General features: G+C 43.9%; 1 protein-coding gene across 5 annotated transcripts in view; it reads right to left on the reverse strand.

Annotated features, from left to right (window-relative positions):
- Positions 1-307: 307 nt before the first annotated feature.
- Positions 308-19,925, reverse strand: part of SCRN1 (secernin 1) — a 56,985-nt gene continuing 37,367 nt past the window's right edge. For 4 of the 5 annotated variants that reach the window (XM_037509766.2, XM_037509771.2, XM_054692445.1 and 1 more), the window contains 5 exons: positions 18,596-18,798; positions 14,913-15,107; positions 14,521-14,686; positions 6,360-6,540; positions 308-4,327 (listed from right to left, as the gene is read on the reverse strand). In XM_037509766.2, coding sequence (XP_037365663.1) covers positions 4,169-4,327; positions 6,360-6,540; positions 14,521-14,686; positions 14,913-15,107; positions 18,596-18,798 — 904 coding nt within the window. In that variant the 3' untranslated portion in view covers positions 308-4,168. The remainder of the gene's footprint in view (positions 4,328-6,359; positions 6,541-14,520; positions 14,687-14,912; positions 15,108-18,595; positions 18,799-19,925) is intronic. The other variant, XM_037509775.2, reaches the window with a different exon arrangement.

Here is a 19,925-nt window from a genome sequence, read left to right on the forward strand (position 1 = left end):
TTTAATTTTTGGAGGAATGGTCATACTGTTTTTCACAGAGGCTGTACCATTTTCCACCCCTACTATCAGTGCACATCCTCAGCCACACTTGATCCTGCCTGGTTTTTTGATAGTAGCCATGCTGATGGGTGTGAAGGGGTATCTCATTGTGGTTTTTTTGCTTATCCTTAAAGAGCATATTTATTCACAGATGGTGCTGATTCGGTTTTCTGAAAATTCCAGTCTAAAAAACACCCCCTTTCATACATTTATGCCTGATGTTCACATTTATTCATGAAAAAGAAGATAGAAGAAGCCACGCAGACATGAATTTTAGCATTTTTTATTGTATACTCAGTGTGTAGAGACAATTTCAAGGGCAAGCACTAGATGGGGAAGTTATCTCGTTGGTAGATTTTGTACAAAAGACTGTTAAGACTACATGGTCAGTTTCCATGGCAGGAAACAGAAAGACTCTTTATTCCCTGCTAAGAGCATCTTCCAGCTCACACATTTAACTTGTCACAATGTGACTGCAAACTTGTACTTATTTGTTCCCATAAGAAATCTGCACGTGACATTCAGGGGTGTTTGAAATCAGTCAGATCAAACACATTTTGACACAAACCATGGGAGGGAATTTCAGATGGTGTGGAACAAAACACCCCGGCCACAGGGAAGCACAGGTGGTGCAGGGCGAGCAAGTGTGTGTGCGTGTGTGCTTGTGGTGTGTGTGTGAGAGAGAGACGTGCCCCTGTCCCCTCCACAAGAATGGTCAGCCAGTGAGCTCTCTCTCGCCTTCCTCATGTGCTTCCCTCCTAAAGCTGAGAGCTCAGCTAACGAGCTTCCCCAGAAATGGCAGTGGGCCCTTCACACAACAGTGCAGGTGGTGCTGGTCCCACCTGGCTTCCCCAAGGGAAGGGCTGCATCACACACACTGGATGTGGGATCACATCAGTTAGGGAGCAAAGTAGTTTGCCTGGTTGTTTATTATCTTTTATACCTAAGGTTCCTCCAGTAGGGAAGGAATCCCCTGCTAATACCTAGTACGCACACACCTGCTCTGTTAGCTTGTAAGACGCTAATACACGTGCCTTATGTTATTGGTCACTAAAGAATTGCCCTAGGATCAAATCTATCCTTATTCTACCTAAAGTTCCAAACCATCTCCAAGAATGAACAAGTACTACCTTCTGCTTTACTAATTTACTTTTCCTTCAATCTCTGCCCTCCTCCCGTCTCCCCCACTCCTTGGAGTTTGGGGCTGTCTTGATCTATGGTAACTTCAATCTACAAGACAAGACTAACTAGGGTATGCTTAGTTATGGGTCACGGGAACGGGAAAGAGAGTCTGTCTTTTATGGCTATGTCTTCTTTCTGCACAAAGCATGCACACGCCCCCCACCCCCAAGTCCTAATGGATACACAAATGGTATTTTAAGAAGCTACTTACACACTGTGACCTTTAAACATTATTTTCCTAGTTCATCTTGAATATTCATTTCCCTCCTATTGCCTCTAGAAAAGCAACCCCGGTCAAGAAATTATCCATGTCATAATAAGCATTTTTCAAAGCAAAATCTGCTAGAGTGTTTAAAAACAAACATCCCCAAACAACCTCTTCGAAATCCAACAACGAATGTCAAGCTGTTAAGTAGATTAAAGTCACTATAAATGAGTGCAGCCACACTAGCAGATTACTTGCTCGCTCTAGTTGTCGTCTTTCCCCACATGTCCCATTACACCAAGAATCCAGCAACTGCGGCCACCTAGGTTCACTGCTCCTAGACCACCTCCACACCTAGTGGAAGCTTCCAGCGCCAGTCAGCTTCTGCCAGGGAGGGCTGCTATGCCCTCTAGTGGTGAGATGGGGCATCACAATTGTCAAGTCAACTCAGAGAGGGTTGGCTCTTCTCTCGGGTGCTGGACCAAGGTCAATGACCCCTAACAGAAGTAGCCATTGTGTTTCCCAGTGCACAATGGCTGGGCAATGGCATAAAACTGGCTGGGTCTGTATGACCTTTGTTTGGCCCATAATAATGAAAGCAGGTTTCTGTGTAATTTATTCTCACTAAACACTTTTGACCAAACCCATAATCACGTGGGGTATCTCAGGCATGTAAGATCTGATGAAATGTTTCCATAATAGAAAAAGATGAAGCCATATGGCAAAAGTTTAGAGTGACTTTCTGCACCATCTTATTTTAAATAACCACCAGTAGGTTATTTATAAGAGGGGATGAGGTTACTACATCATCCTCCAAGTTCCCCAATTAGCAGCTATAGACAGAAACTCTCAGGACTGTCCCACCTATGAGGAGATCCTAAGTTCATCAACAAGGAAAGCCCAGGCCAAACCTGAAGAAAACTCAGCAACTACAAGCCACCATACCTGGCTGCTGTTACTTTATCAGCTCTGATAATCTCATCTCTCACCATTTGTAGCTAGTGGTATTACATACAAAATTACAAGACTGCCAGGCAAAACACTCATGGTGTTCTCATTAGCTATACTTTCAAAGGAAAGTTGGCAGAGGGAAAAAAGAAAGAGCTTCAGTGTCCACATCTGGGAATGGGGCCCAGTCCCTTCCAGCTCTCAGGGGCTGTGACACAGTACTGCTAAATCCCTTCCAAGACTACTGACATGCACAGTATTTCCATTTGAAAATTCCTATCAATGATGAAGCATGCTTAGGCCCCAATGGCACCAGGGAGGCTGGAGTGATTCAGTGGCTGCTCTCTCACTAGCTGCCATACTAACATACTCTTTTATTATCAGCTCTGCCTCCGGTCCATTTCAAGAGTGTTTGAGGGATTCAGTAGCTGGAGGTAAGCCACCCTCTACTCGCTCACTCCAGCCAGTTTGAAGGTAGCCACTGGAAAACCTGGGACGTGAGGAATAAGGGGACAGACCAGGGAAGTCAGATGCTTCCTGCATAGCTTTGTGGGAAGTAACGGGCTGGGCAGGAAAGCTGGGGGCTGGATTATTACCCTGGAGCGAAATGCCTCTACAGCCATCTGTCACCTCCTTGGCCTCTATCTTCCCGGTGCTGAGCCCATCTGGTCTTTGATGCTTTTCTATGCTCTGCTGGTAAGTCAAATCCTTCATGTGTACACAACACTAGAAACAAATCAGTGTAATGGAAGCCTCTCTGCTGAGATAACGCAGTGGCTGCCCGGACTCCAGCTACTTTAACTGGAATCTAAATAGTCAAGAGCTTTTCCTTTTCTTTCCCTCATTAGCTGAGAGAGCCGCAGCTTTATGGCGTGGAACTATGCCATAGAGCCTTTTAATTAATCCTAAACTAGATGGCAGTAACCAGGCCTAGGATCTTTTCTCCATGGGGCCTCCTCCAGGGGATGGGTGTGCTGCTGTGCAGGGTAAGCAGCCGTGTCCTTAGGGAGATTCAGGAAGTCCCTGGTATGGCTGCCTCTGCACCTCCAGAGTGGGCAGGTCCCTGTTCACATGGAGACCAGCTCTCCTGCCCCAGTAAGCAGTCTGTGGGCGCACCTCGCCACCTCACACAGGCACAGTGCACGAGAGATCTTCAGGATCAGAAGATGGGGGTGGAGCTGGAACCCAAGGGGCGTCGCCTTTATCCTTTCTCACTGGTTTTGCCCCTCAGAAGACTTGCCCAGAAACATTGTTCACCGCAGGCATGCTCACAAGGCAAGGGAGGCCAGGGAGCTTCTCCCTGGACTAAACACCCTAAAGCTTCTCCCTTGAGTACACACCCAAGAGGCCTGGGCAGACAAAGAAATGGTGTCTGTTAACCTGAAAGAAACTGTTACTGAGAAAAACAGTAAGATTTCAAAAGACTGCTTTGCCCCAAAACTGAGTGCTGTGGAGTATGTCTTTCAAAGCTTGGTGAACTCTCATCCTGTGGAAAGGCTAATGTGCCCATTGTCACTGAAACACAATAATAGCAGCTTAAAATCCACAATTAGTCAGACGTTCAAACAACAGGCAAATGGGATACATGTTACATTGCAAAGGAAGGGGCTCTACAGTGCAGAAGGGGGCATTTTGAGATTCAAGGCAGAACACAAGTGAACAGTTCAATTTGGCTTCAGAAAAAGAGACCACATCTGAACTTTCTCATTTTACTCAAACAGGAGAGTGGTTTGTCTTGCTGGTAACCTAGTAAGGTGGGAAAGTTAAATAAGAAGGGGGAAAGGAATGCTTACTTCACTTAAAGAACTTAATCTCCGTGTCAACACAGTCATAGAAAAGATCCCCCACTTCAGTGGGGTCCAGGGGGTCAGAGCTGGTGAGGATTTCTTCCATGGCTTCCAAGCCTTGCTTCTCTAGTTCCAGCATGGTCTTCCTCAGCTTGTGACCTTGCTCCTGGGGAAGGACAAAAAATGTGGGGGTCATGGCAATAGGCCCTGGGGTCCTACCCATTGAATTCAATCTGTTCCCGCAGGACTGCCACGGAATCCTAGAATATCAACATGGCTATGTCGCTGCTCTGCTTTTAAAATACTCGGGCAGCAACTCATTGTCTTCTGATTCCTGAGTGGCATTCAGGAAAGACGCTTTGTAACATACAAGGCTCTTGCTGGCCTCACCTCTTGTCATGCCCCCACATCTCCCTTCTCTCCAAGCTCAATTATTGCATTCCCCAACCCATGTTAGTCCTCGCCCCTGCAAGGCAACCCTGCTGTCTACATGGCTCATCCCTCTGTCAATGCTTGTTCAGCTCGCACCCATAATGAGGTCTCTGGAAGTTTTCCTCTGGGCTGCAGCAGTACAATGTCATGGTCATTCTCTCCCAATCTAGTAAGGGTTGGTCCACTTGCCTCTGTGCCCATTAGACACTGGTTCTTGGGGAGTGGGACCAAGGTTTATCTCTGTCCTCCTATGCCTGGCACATAGTAGGCACTGCTCATAAATGTTTGTTGAATGACTAAACAGATCAAGGAATAATCACATGCCATGTCTATCCCTGCTTTATTTTTTTCCTGTGGTGAGATCACCTCTTCCAAGTAGAAACCATTCATTTATAATGGATGACAATGAGAATTTCTCATTTGCCCAATTTATCTCAGAATGAAAAAGCTGCTCTCGCCACCACTCACCACTTTCTAACACAGCTTTGACTCAAACCAATGATCACATCTCAATTTCAAAGTTTATGGGAACTCACCGGTCTCAAGTCTTTGTAATGTAAGTACTACAGCTGGGAACATATGGTCCTAGATCACCCTCTGCTTCCTACTTGCCAAATAGCCATAAAACCAAGTACCAAGGAGTGATATTTTTACTCTTACTTATCCACCTAGAAAATCAGAACTGGCACAGGCTCATTTGAGCAGCCCTAGAGAAAATTCAGTGTAGTGCAGCTGCGGCAATCACGATTCCAGGGAAGGGTCTAGCAGGGCAGACAGATGGGAGCTCACTGTGCAGCTTTTTGTGTCAAAATGGTCATCTCTGTGGCATGAAAGAGCAAGTCTACAAAAAGTGAAACTCCCTTCTCGGAGACATGATCTGAATTCACCAGGAGTTGCTGCTGTTGCCTTCTTTATATACCTTTTCTATAGCACACCATGCCAAATATAAAGAAATTAACTGACCCAGTCTACACACAATGAATGCGCCAATTTACCTAAAAGGGGTCGTTTCTCTATGATAAACAGAACCTATGGCATGCTGTTGATAAAATGCTTGTGTTGGAGCTGAGCATCCAACAACTTTCCTTCTTCCTTTAGCAAAACAGAAGCTTGATTTTATATGACCAGCACCACTAATGGGGGCTGTGGGCACATATTGGGGTGCTAGGGAACACAGAATGGGTATTTCTCAGGTCTGAATTGATGTAACCTTACTAACCAAAACTTTGGAAGGAAAGGGAAGTTACATTTATAATTTTTTTTGCTAGAACTTGAGAATCTTAAAAAAAATTACTGTGGCAAAATATACATGACATAGAATGTACCACCTAAGCCACTTTTAAGTGAACAGTGCAGTGTCATTATGCACACTCACACTGTTGTGTGGGCACCAACCATCTGAGGGGTTTTCTGATGAATCACTTTTTTGAAAATAAGATTGCATCTTTAAATAAAGCCTTGCTATCACCTACAACTGTTTACAATCATACAAAGAATTGTAGACAGCAGAAAAGCAGTAGCCCTACTAGACCACACATTTCTATGAGTCCTAGGTAAGTGAGAGATTCCTAGCCCACTGAATTCTAGAATAACAGCAAAAGTAGAGGCTTTGGTTTCAGGAGCGTGTGGGGCAAATGAACAGCGTCACTCTGGAAAGGGCCTTGGATTTTCTGCATTTCTGGGAGGAGTCGCTCTGGAGAGAAGCATGATGATGAGCTGCTCAGCCACTGCCCTCCTGACCACACCCCCATGGGCCAGCCACTCACCTGTTCACCCTCCAGAACAGCGCGGGCCCACTCATGGGCTTTGTACAGCTCATGCCGGCGGTCTGGCTTCTCCTGGAACCGGGGCTCCTTTTTGGCAGGGTCATCATCCCCAAAACAGGGAGACTGTACTTTGGGGACAAGTTTGACATCATCAACAAAGATGAAAGGCTTGAATATGGACCTGGGGAGAAAGGAGAGGTGGTTCAGCCATATCGAGTCAGGGCTTGGGGACACCAGAGACTGTCCTTAGGTCATTGAACATATCCTGAGCCAACTCATGGTGGGTGGTGGCAGGGTGCACCCAAGACCCAAATGCATGCTTTAGTGAAGCAGCTGTCATTTACAAGCAAATTCATCTATTTACAGCAAGGAGACATCGAAACAGACTTGTTTTGTTCTGGGAAGACCATTTGAGAGGTTCTTTTCAGTTAGGTAAAGTAAGGCAAGTAGACATGTGGGTTTTTTTCACCTTTCTTGCAATTTTTTAAAATTTATTTTTATTTTATATTTTTTACATCATTTTTAATTTTTGCACAATGTATGCATTTTCATCTTGGTTATAGTCCCCATACAATTCCCACCATCCTTGTTTTGATCCTACTCCCCTCTCCCCCACCCCATAGTGTGTCTCTGGTTTATAGTTGCTTGTTGATTTTGATTTTTACTTAAATAAGGGACCAGGAAAAAGACATGTGGTGTTTTGAGGAGAGAGGGCAATGAGCCAACTCTTTGCCTCTCTCTCTGCCATCGTTTGCTTGAAAGTGACCTCCTGGGAAAGAAGCTCATTTGAGAATTTTTCTCTGGTTCTGCCTTATTTGAAAATCTCTGGAATCTTTCTGACAGACTCAGGGAGCAGAAAGATTAAGACAAATGACAAAAATAAAAAGGCGGACACAACACAGAGAAACAGCGGTCTGGTTGTCTCACGGGCCAGTTCTGGGCAGAGTGGGTGGTTGATGCAAGAACTCTTTGATTCAGTTCTTTGGGCATGAAGGATGGATCTGAGAGAAAATGCCGTGTGTGTGTGTGTACTTTTGTACAACTGGGCACTCTTCTCTGCCTCTGTCTATCATTTTCTCCCTCCTCCTTTCATCTCCACTAAAATTATTTCCACTGTCCCTTCCAGCTCCTACACCTTTTGTGTTACTTCTATGTCTTTATCATGCCACCTGTGCACTTGTGACTTGGATTTCAGTTAGTTCATGCCAAGCACAGTCATGGTCTTCTGAATCCATGTAGCACAGGAAAAGTCATTCTATTTGATGTAACTTCTAATCCATTCCACATTCACTGGAATGTAGAGGTCAGTGTAACATCAATGAGGGGGTCTCTTCTAAGACAAGAAGTAATATATGCTTATCCCTCCCACCTGCTAGTTCTATTTTTCAAATAGTAATAAATATGATGAGGTGACCATAGTATTCTAAAGCAACTAAATCTCTCCAAGAACTTTTTCCCAAAGTCTATAAGGAAGTCAGCATCTTCAAATGATAAAAAATGTGAAGCATAGATATGCCAGTTGATTAAAGGGGGAATTTTTTGGAAATTGAATAAATGAAAATTATTGCTAATAATAAATGACAATCATACACTAATTTATTTAAACCAGAAAATATCTCTAATGCAGATTTGATCATTTGTGTCTATGTATTCAGAAAGGGGGGAATGTGGGTAATTCAGCAGTTCCCAAATATTCTGATTTCTGACCATTCTTTATGGAATATCACCTTAAAAAGCCATATTATCCCACAATGAACCTCAGATGATAGCATTTTTTTATTTCTTTGTGAACTGAATTTCATCTCTCTCTTTTTAAAATTTATTTATTTTTACATCGTTGTTCATTTTTGTACTATGTTGATTTCTCTTCTCAGGTGTTGTCCCCATAAAATTACCACCACCAAGACGCCCTTGAACTATCACCATAGACTCTTGTGCTCTTCCCTCACATTTTGATTCCTTTCCCTCCCCTCCCCTGATGAATGTCTCCAATTTATAGTTTGACTGCTAGTTTTGCCTTTTTTTTTTTTTTGATCCCTTGTATGGTTTCCCTATATTCCTCCTATAAGTGAAATCATCTGATATTTTTCTTTTTCCTTTTGACTTATTTCACTGAGCATAATCCCTTCTAGCTTCATCCATGTTGCTGCAAATGGCACAAGTTTATCTTTTTTTGATGGTAGAGTAGTATTCCATTGTGTATATATATCACATCTTCTTGACCTAATCATCAGATGGTAGCATTTTTAATGCCACTTGAATGAATGTATGCTAATGAATAGACCAGGGAGATCAAATGACTTACCCACGGTAACATAGCCCTAGTGGCAAAGCTGAAAGTAACACCTGTGTGGTGACCAGCCCACCCAGCCAGGGCAGCCCCACTTCTCCCTGCATATGGAACACCCCCAGAGAGCTCCATAGATGGTACTGAGGTGTGACACAGCAGAGAGTGCTCCAGAAAGCTGCTTCTGCTCTATCCTCATGGCTAAACTTCAGAGAAGTGACCTGCCCCAGCATTTGCCTGGTCCCTCAGCCTTCATGTGGTTTGTGTGTAAATCTAAAAGGGGCAGGGCTGGGCCTCCCCGGTGGCGCAGCGTTTGAGCGCTGGGTTGCGAAGCTGCCTGCAGCCTCTGCAGTGCTGGTTCGATCCCCGGTTCGATCCCCGGTTCGATCCCCGATTCGATCCCCGGTTCGATCGCCGGTTAGATCCCTGGCTGCTCCCAGGCCACCGGAGAAGGGTCCCACATGGCAGAGGGTCCCACATGGCGCGCAGACCTCTCCTGCCGCCCGCTGCTCCCCTCAGCAGTGTACTTCGGTCCTTCTGTCTGTTCTGCTTCCCACTCTGGCTCTGGTGAATTCTCTCACCCTCCTGCACTTCTCACTGTACCCAGTGCCTGAATAAATAAATAAATCTTTTTTAAAATAAATAAATAAATAAATAAGGGGCAGGGCTGCCAATAGCAAAGGGCAGCCCAGTGGCTGCCTAATGAGGAAGTGTAGAGCTGGTGAGTAACTCTATGGGGAACTTTGGTAAGAACAGGAAAACTATCAAAGGAGGCCACAAAGAAACCAAGTCACTGCAAACATCAGCTATAACTTTGGCAAATCTAAGATCCAAGCATGAGACTATGACATGAAGCGCAGTATGGCTTTCCATGGTCTGTCTCAGAGTCTGCAGAATTTGAGTTTTGGGTCACACTTTGAGCTACAGGCATCCTTGGAGACATCTTTGCCTTATCTGCCTTTTTATGCCTTCCAAACCCCTGTGATGGATGCCTGAAGTCAGTATACAAAAACTGTTTTCCTCTCATTTGTTTTCTCACTTGGAATGAGAAAGTTATCATGGAAATCTCAACATTTTATGGTGTATCATCATTTTCAAAGTGTTTGCATTCAACTTCTCATAGTACCCCTGTTCATTCATTCAGTAAAACAGGCTGTCAACATGCAGTAAATATGCTGTGCAGAAGCAGTAAAAATGTTATGAGCTGACTGAGTGTAAGACGCTATTCCAGGGACTAGGGATACAGCAGTGAACAAGGCAGAGTGGAAAGCTTTGCCCCATTTTACAGACAGAAGCTAAGGACTTTATCCAAAGGCACATACTTTCCTAATAAGGCCAGATGTAGAACTAAATTCAGACATTCAAATCTAAAATCCTTGTCCTCTGCTACCTCTCACTATTTTCTGTTGTTGTTTTGGTTTTGGGTGTGTAGGGTAAGTAAAGTATCAGGCTTTTCTGCCCTCCTGCCATTAGGATTGATGATGGAACCCATGGTCCTGAATGCATGCCTGATGGCAGGCACCTGGAATAGGGTGTGAGCATGCGTAGGTGGGTACACCTGGGCTGAGAGACTGGGCTTATAAGGGCGGTGTCATGGGGATGCCAGCAGAGAGCGAAAGAGACCAGGAAGACAACCAGCAGAGAAACAGAGGCCAGGAGAGAATGCTGGAGAGCCCAGACAGAGTGAAGATTTGCAGGGGCTGGGAGGCCTGCCACCTCCTGGCCCCCCCAGCACCCCTGCCTGCCATGTACCTGGTGAACTCAATAAAAGCCTGAAAAAGCCACCAAGGGCTCCTAGGACTCTCCTTCACCTGGCTGCCCGTCTGCTCGGGTCATAGACATCCTGCTCTGTGCCCTTCCTGCCGCTACAGGGTGTTTTTACACTGCTACTGAAGAAAAAGAAATATTTTTTGTGCTTTGAGATTTGGGATTTTACCATTAGTGGTCAGCTAACACTCTGACCTCAAACAGTCTCTGTTCTTGCCAAAGATGCAGAAACTCCCTGAGCCATTAAGCCAGGCTTATCCTGAGCCCTGAAGTCCCCAACAAAGCCGCTGAGGCAGAGCCTGGCACAGAAAGGAGCAGCACAAAGGATGAATCTGCTTAACTTGGAGCCAACTGGAAAAGAACCTGGAAGCCAGTTTCCCTACATTGCAGGTGTCCCTCTGAATGGTTCATCTGTGAGTCAGCCCACTTTGCGGTGAGTCACTTCAATCACATCGTCAAAGCCATATTTAGCTGAGAGCAGAATATCACTGAAGGATGTTTCCATTTAGAGGGAAAGAGAACTAGTATTTAGGGAGTGTGGGACAACCTTAGGCTGGAACTAGATGATTAAAGAGGTTTTGAAAAATTAGAACAGGAGAGATAAGATGGTGTTGGAAAAAGAATGAGATGGGGGGCTTAGGGGTAGCTGTTTTGCATAGGACCCTCAGTTCTGTGTATGTCCGCGTAGGCTATGTCCTGCAGGGAACCAGGGCTCCACTAACATAGGGGACATGGTCTGAAGCCCAGGATGTAACCCCTAATAACGAGGAGGCGCCACTTGTCATTAACTTGTCAACTAAGTTAACAATATGAGATATTTTTAGCTGATCCAATTAAGCCTTTAAACATGGTATAGAGAAGAGAAGGCAAACAGACATACACACACACATGCACGCATGCACACACACATGTGCACACACACTCCCTGTTCCTTGTATCCACCCAGCTCCTTTTCACTAAAGTAGGTCAAATTTAGAACGTCTTGCCTGTTTTCTGTTTCCTAGGTCGATGTACACTGCCTAATACAATTAGAGAAATGGGATGGGAAATAGCCTTCTAATATTTAAAATGAATACTTTTAAATTCACTCCTTCTGAATGACCCATCCTGTATCTTGAGTATTTGTGTATTTTCCTAGAAGAGGGGGAGGGACTCTCGGTGTGCTGGCTTGACAACTGGATCTCTGGGGGAAAATAATGCCCTGATTCATGGTGTCTGCTATTTCCTGTGGGGTAAATGTACCTGCGATGACTCATTTCAAATTACCAAGGTGAAGTCACCAAGCAGCGCTGGGAAGAGATCTGCGTAATCAGTTCTCACCGGTTCCAGCACACAACAGGACCCTGCTCCATCCGCCTCCCACTCCTCACAGCAGTGAAGCCTTAGCAGGTCCTGGCTTCCACTTGGAAGTGGCTTTCCAAGGGCAGAACCAAGGCACTAAAGCCTATCGGCATCACTATGTAGATGACCGAGGGACCAGATGACTCAATAGAATACAGCAATGTGATGACATTTCCTTCTCAGTAAAACTAAAGATCTGTTGTGTCTCCCTCAATCTCTCAAACTCTGACTTTTGCATCTCCTTCCAACTCTCAAACTCACACAGTGCCTGGTTCATTCTAGAAAAGAGGAAGGAAAAAAGGTAAGGAGGGAGAAAGTGAAGAAGAGAATGAGAATATGTTATTTGGAGGAAAAAAAAATCTATAATTAGTACAGTGAGCACTGAACAAAGCAGTGTCAAGGCAGACAGGCAGATGGTGTCCCCCAGTTTCTAACATTCACTGGAGGGACAAATAATATAGTCCTGCTCCTCGGTCATGACCTTTGGCAAGCCCACTGCTCTGAAACTATTTCCTGAAAATGTCTGTCATGTTTTTAGCGCTAGCTAAAGCCAGTTAAATTTTCCCTAATTTTACTACCTAAAAACCCAAGAGTAGGTAATTATGCTTCCCGCTGACAAGCCACAGAATGTTGAACATGCCCAATTACAGAGAAACATTGAAATGGTGAATGGGGAGGGGAAGTCTATGACCGTTCCATAGTCACAGTAGGAAATGCAACTCATTTAGTCTTAGAAAATAAAAATGAAGGTCTTCCCGAGGGTCCCTAATCTTCCATAAGGTCTTCTCAATTAATTTAACCATGAATAATTGTCTTTTAAGATTACTTGAACATTTCCATTTAAACTATTAGAAGGCTATTTCCCAAACCATTTCTTTAATTGTATTAGGTCAAGTACTTCAACAGAGGAAAAAGAATTCCTTTATTAGTGTTCTGCCATGGCAAAGCCCTGTCTTCTAAGCACGGTCAGAACAAGTTTCTGTGACATGGAGGACAATGCAGATTGGTGTGGTCCTTCTTCAACGTACTCCTTCAAAACTCCTGTTCCCTAAAGAACAATGTGCAAATATCGAGATGACTTAAGACCTTCACAGTAGGACTCTGAAGCCCTACGTGTTCCCCTGTGGGTCGTCAGTGAGTGCTCATGAGAGCCAGCTGAGCTGGCAGTGCTGAGGATAAGCCAGCTCAGAGTCCATGGGGAAGTCTATAAACAATAGGGAGAGGAAGGAGGAGCCCCTGCTTTGGTGGAACAAAAGAGGGTGGGAGTTGGAACCAAGCATTCTGAATGGATATCACACCAAGAGAAAGTGGCTGGAATGTAACAGGAGGCCAGACCCCAAAGGCTGCCTGGAACACTGCTGAGTGGTTGAGGCTCGCTGTATGAGGCCAACAGAGGTACCAGATGAGGGTGACGAGGCTTGTTTACTGGAGGAGATTGGGGGGGGGGGGGTGATAGAGATAACCAAATCTGTAGGAGGAAGCACAACTGCAACCATGTGCCATGCCATTCCATGCCTGTATGCCTTGCACATGCTGTTCCCTCTGCAGAATGTCATTCCTGCTTTTTATGTCAACTCCTACTCTGCCCACAATGCCCAGTGCTCAAGTCCTTCTTCTGTGAAGTTTTCCAATTTGACTTCTCCATTGTCAAACTGGCCACCTCTCACCTCATACATGCTTATACTAACGGCCAAGTACCCAAAAAGCACAATATCTGGTACACAGCAGATGCTTAATAAGTGCTTATTGAAAGAGTAAATGTGTGAATGAAAAAAGAAGGAGCTTATACCAAATATAATGTGCTAGATGGAAGGAGCTACTGATATCAGCAATAGTTTTAAAAATGAGGCCAAAGGATCAGGAGAGGTAGAGGTTTTTCCCTGAGTCATCTAAGAAATAGTCACTAGCTGGACATTGTCTTATGTTCCTGAGACAATAAGAAGAGAATAAATCTTTGCAGTTACAAAGGATATGAAATTGAACAGCTACAGATTCCCTCTAGCGAGATCAAAGGTTTGACATACAATATTTAAACAATAATGATGATTTTCAGCCAGTGGAACACCCAAAAAATACAGAATAGGCAGTTTTCTAGAGCTTTTCAGACTGAGGGTCACTTACTTGTCAGATTCCTAGGTCCACCTCAAAGATTCTGATCTAGTAGGTGAGCTGTGTTTTCAAAATGTCCCGAGTGGTTCTGATAATGAACAGATCTGAAAACCTCTGAGGGTTGTGTCTTTAAGCCAGCATGATATGATTTGTGGGGCATGTGACTGAAATTATTGGGGGTAATGGCTTGCTGTTTAACTGGTAGACTAGATAGAGATAGTCTTGAGAAATAATAGTTAAACCTACTAGGTATTTATTGTGTCATCTCACTTAATGTTCCCAACAAGTACCTAAAGGTACTAAAGTTAGGATTTTGTACTACTCCATCACACAGTACACACATGGAAGCAGAGAGGTTACCTTCCCAGCCAGTAAGTGACAGATCAGAATTAAAAATCTTGGCAATTTATTCTGGAGCCTTAACCTGTTCTTAACCTGTTCAATACTACTTCTTTACTGAATTGTAAGGGCACAAAGTAACCCCTTAACACACAGTCTTAAAGAACTGGTCCAGGACTTGAAGGTCTTTGTGTTGCCTTGATCACATTGAGGTGTGACATGGCTCTGCAAGAGAGAAGCAGAACTAAAGCACACTTGTTGGATGAGCTCTCAGTGGAAGCACATGTTCTCTGCCTACATAACGGGTCTCAGACCAACCTGGAAGGATCTGGTGTTCCTGTGAAATAGTGAATGCACGGCAAGCTTCTATTTTGAGGCAGGACAGACACTCCACTGGCTGTGGTGAGGAATGACTCAGAATCTACACAGATTCCACTGGCTTTGTCCCGTAAGATGTTGATCATAGTCTGTACAGTGATGCTTTCTATAAGAAAAGGTAGAGACAGAAGATGTGGCAGACTGTTCACCAACTATGGCAGACTGTTCACCAAAGTCCATTCATTCCTTTCCCTTTGTGGAGTTTTGTACAGCTCCTGAAATTATAGGTGGGAACATGACTGCTCAACTAGAAACCGTATCTCCCAGCTTCCCCTGTGGCTAGCTGTGGCCCTGATTGAAGAGGGGCAATCACAAGAGATGTACTCGCTCACCTTCTTGCTTTTCTAAGCTCTCTTTGCCTGCACAGCAGTCTCCATGGTCATCAGCTGGAGAAAAAACTTCAGAAAAATTGAACTCGTCCTCCCCAGTCCACCAACCTTGACTCTGAGCATAACTTCTGAGTTCAGGATGCTCAGCATTGATCTTAGTGGTGAGTGAAAGCTGATTGCAGATGCACCTCACTCCCTCTGTAGAAAGCACAAAGCCCAGTTAGTTGGAAATATAAAGACTTAATCAAGAAACAGAAATTTGGGCCTACCTGGTGGCCTAGGGGTTTTACGTCTCTGGGGTACCACTTTGATGGCCTGAGTTCGATCCCCGGCCAGGGAACTAACCCACATATGGCACAGCAGACCTCTCCTGTCTCGTTTGCTGCTCCCTCAGCAGTGTAATTCAGTGGATCTGCCTGTTCTGCTCCCCACCCTGTCTCTGGTGAATCCTCTCAACCCCCACACCTCTAGCCTACACCCTAGTTCTTTTAAGAAGAAATAAATCTTAAAAAAAGTAACAAATTTATGGGGCTCCCTCCCCCTGCAACTTAACTTTAACTATAGGAAGTTAAATTTTTTATTCAAATTTTAAAGAATAGTTTTTTGGTTTTTTTTTTGAGGGAAACTCCCAGAAGACTAGACAGGAACTGACCAGCATTATCACATTTTAAATGAGCAATGGTCACTTGGCTTTAAATTCACAAACAAAAGGAAATACATGAGCTATTCATTCTGGCTAAATAAATCCCAAGCACTGACACATATTACCTACAAGAAAAGCAAAAGGTGGTAGCCTTCACAAAAAGAGCCTACTAATATGTCTCAGCAGCAGAGATTCCTCCACTTTAGACTACCCTCTGCTCAAATATATGTAATATAACATATGCTATCTATGTGACATATAAACTATGTATGAACTATATATATGTAATTATATTATTTATATGGCTTCAAAATACATATGACACCTTATTTAATCTTTTCTAGGTCCCAATATTTAGAAAAATAGTGGCGCTGGTAATGAATTGCTTTAAAATACTGGAATGTACCTGTGAATTATGGGTCTGAGTGTGTATGTGTTAGACACATACATATGTGTGCTTTTGTATAAAATCTACAGGAACTTTTTTCTCACAAAAATATAAGCTTAGCTAAGTCTAGAATCCAAAAAGTCTCCATTCTAAGTACACTCCACCTTCATGAATGAGGATGAGGTCACAAATTCTCCTATCTGCTGGCCACTTGCTGTGTCTTCTCCAAAGTCTAAGTTGCAAATATTGAGAATGACCTGGCCTTCGAGCTTCAAGATGCTGCCCGTAACACTAAGAAGTTAACAGGTGAAGCTCATAAGGGCCATTTACAATTGTCCCCAGGAGGCATGTTGCTCTTCAAAATTCTGGGAGAATGAAGTAGAGAGAGAGCCCAAATCACAAGCAGCAAGAAAGTCATGACTGCCTGAAAACCAGCCCCTAGAGACTGGATCAGTGCTGGATCGAATTCTCCTAGAACGTTCTGCTTCTCTGATTTTCACTTAGACAAAGTAAGCATTCCTGGATGATAGGCATTTGTTCTTTGCTTATTCCTCTTTTTCAAAGGAACCAATAAGAGTAAAACTATTTTTAAAATAAAAAGTAACTTCAATCTAAACAACTGATTTTGTTTGACATTATTCATGCTAAGCCATTTTCTTTTTTTAATTTTGTGAACAATTCCACAGATGTTATTTTCCTAGAGGGTTGATTTATAGTAGACATTTTCTTTCAAGAGTTTTCGCATCTGGGGACCTGAGTTCATTAAATCCTACCGCAGTCACATTACTGCTAGGATTAGAGGAATGAAATCAACGAGTCCAAGGAGTGACTAGGGGTTTTATTTAAATATTTAATGAAAGACAACATTCATTTTCGGGAGATGGATTTTTTTTTTAAAGATTTATTTATGTGTACAAGAGCTGGGGTACAGGCCAGAGGCGTGGGGGGCAGGGGAGAGGATTCACCAGAGAAAGAGTGGGGAACAGAACAGGCAGACTGAAATACACTGCTGAGGGGAGCAGCGGGTGAGACAGGAGAGGTCTGTTGCGCCATGTGGGTTGCTCCCTAGCCGGCTGGGGATCTAACTTGAACTCATGCTGCAGAGGCTGTGAATAACTTCATAGGTTGTGTCTTAACCCCTTGCACCACCAGGGAGGCCCAGGAGATGGATTTTTTAGGTGGTATCTTAAAGAAAAGTTAAGCCTTTGAAATTCAATTATAGAGCAAAAAGTTACAAGCTCTACTTAAAAACATTAAGACTGCTTTCCAGCATGGACCACTAGCCCTCTTGATGGCTGTTCAATAGACTTCATCTTAAGAGATTTTTATAAAGGAGTTTTAAGTCCTGCATCGCAGGGGGCATGGATATCTAGGAGGCCACACTGACAGCCTTAGTTCTGTAACTGCCATGGGAGAAGGGCAGACCAGCTGGGTGCACGAGGAAGAGAAACTGAGATTTTAGTGGGCACAGCCAATCCATTCTGCACCTTGGTGAATTTGAAGAATGGCTTACTCTTTCCCCTCTGGGAAAATGGCAGGCTAGATTTCACAGCCTCCGTGGGGCACCCTGGCATTTGGACACAACATGTCCACAGCAACCCTGATCACCAGTATGATTCAGGCCACAGAAGACAGCAGGCGATTCCCAACTACTAAATATTCTACGACTAACTCTGGGGATATGGTGCCAAATATCCTTACAGTGGAGATGGCAAACAAGTTTCATACCTGACATCATTTCTAAGCCTTGGAAGACTTCCTGGTAAATTCAGTTGAGAAAAAAATATATATAGGCCAAGTACAGGCTCACCAAGAGAAGAGTGCTGTGATCTACTAGCCATGTCTGTCACAGGCACAAGATGTTGAGACTGCAGAGCACATACCCTGTATTTGTCATCCAGTCCTAAGAAAGGCCAATTGTCTCTTAGAATGCCTTGATTCTATTAGAAAGCCTTTGATCTATTTTGGGATCCCATCCTATTCAGAATATGAGGGTGGTGAGATGATATTCAAGACAGGCACTCCCACTCCTAACATTTCCTTTTCCAGAACTGTCCCTCAAAGGCTTAGAACAAGATGCTGCAGGGAGCACAGAGCAGCAGTTTTCTAAGCATTAAATCCTTCTGGGTGTGTTCTCTATTCCTCTTCTCTCTAGGAACACTGCCTCAGAGGTACTTGGAATTGTTGGCTAGGAGGGGTATTGAACAGTCTTCACACATCCAAATTCCTCTTCTACAGAAGATTCCAAACACAAAGAGCCACTGAGCCAGGGGTGACCAGGAGCAGTTCCCTGTTATGTGATTGGTTGACCTATAATGACTGGAATGGGGAAATAACCATTCCCTTGGCCAATGAATATAGTCAGTATTAAGGTCATGGAACTGCTGGTGTTCAGAACTGGGTCCTGTCCAGAAAGCAAACAGAAAATAAACTGTTAGAAGTGTGTTTTCGCAATACTTGACATCCCTACACTCTCATTCAGGAAACTCCTGGTTCTTAAGAAGCAGAAGCCCAAAAAGGGGAGGCAGGCAACGTGTTGAAGATCCAGCATGGAGGGGCTGAAAAGCAGAATGATTCCTCGAGGTCAGGGCTAGAGAACTTGACATGCTTCTCAGCCTTTTCAGTCCGGGAAGCTTCTCCATTCACACCACTCACCTGTGATTTGCTCAGCGGCCCAGTACTTCCCTATGGTCTCAAGTACCCAGGCTTCCTCCCGATCCACAATCAGATATGCACTTTGGAAGCTGTGGCAGGAGTTTGCGTCTTCATAGTAATTCCCACCTTGTCCATGTTCTTCCAACAAGGCGACAATGACATCTAAGGCTTCTTTAGCTGTCGTCCCTCTTTCTAAACCAAGCCTGAAGTGGGTAAACCAGACATATGCCTCTGTCACGTCACACCACATGATTACTATTATAGTAATCAAAGACTAGGACAAGACTGCTGAAGCATGCCAACACAGGCAAATATGCTAAATACAAAGGCCAATATGCAGATTAACAGTACTCTACCTCAAAATACACCTCACATACATTTCATTTAAAACCCTGGGGGTCTTTTCAAAGGCTTTTTCAAGAATCAATGGCTTCTCCCTCTTGAAAGAAAGCTCAGCCACCTCTTTCCTTTCCAACTCTGCCTCCACGGAACAGGTCCGCTTAGCAATCACCCTCTGCAAGATCCCCTTCCTATGGTTCTTATCTGAAGCCCAGGCTAAAGAAAATCTCTGCCCAGTCCAGCCTGGGCCTCTATTATTTTCTACCCCAGGTGTTTTGGTTAGTAATGAAACAGCTCCATGGCCAGTCACTGTCCTCGATACATATAATTTACTCAGAGATCTCATTAGGAATGGGTCGTTGGTTAGGACATGATCAAACCTTTTTTTTTACATATTCCTCCTCCTCCTACCTACTAGCTTTTCTCTACTGGTATGGCTTACAGTTTCAGTTATCAAAAAGCATATACTTTTTCTGACATGAAACAGCAAAATCCTCCCTGTCCTTCCAATTAGTAAAGCCCATAAAGAGGGCACAGATACTGCCGTCTGCATGACTTTGGACAAATTACTGAGTATACTTGAACTTCACTTTTATGTCACCTATAAAATAAGTAACTACATTGTCTCAATATGAGAAAGGATTTTATGAGATAATGAATATTAAAATGCACGGTGCTAGTCCCCAGGACCATGTAAGTGATGGGCAGATTCTGAGAGGTGGCAGCTATGAGCAAAAATCCCATGACTCAGAGATAAGGAAACACAGCTTCTAGTTTTGCTTCTGCTACCCACCAGTGTATGATCATAAGGAAAGTAACTAAGCCAAACCTTGATTTTCTCCTCAGCAAAGTGAAAACAGTACTATTCCCCTTTCAGGCTGGTTTGAAAGAGTACAGCATATAACATGTACTCAGTAAATGCCCATTTATTCATCTGTGTGTTCAAATTGTAATCCTCATGGCAGGAACCCAAGTCTTAGGACAGGGTCAG

This window comes from Talpa occidentalis, unplaced genomic scaffold, assembly GCF_014898055.3.
Source record: "Talpa occidentalis isolate TD23 unplaced genomic scaffold, MPIMG_talOcc4v2.1, whole genome shotgun sequence".
Lineage (NCBI taxonomy): Eukaryota > Metazoa > Chordata > Mammalia > Eulipotyphla > Talpidae > Talpa > Talpa occidentalis.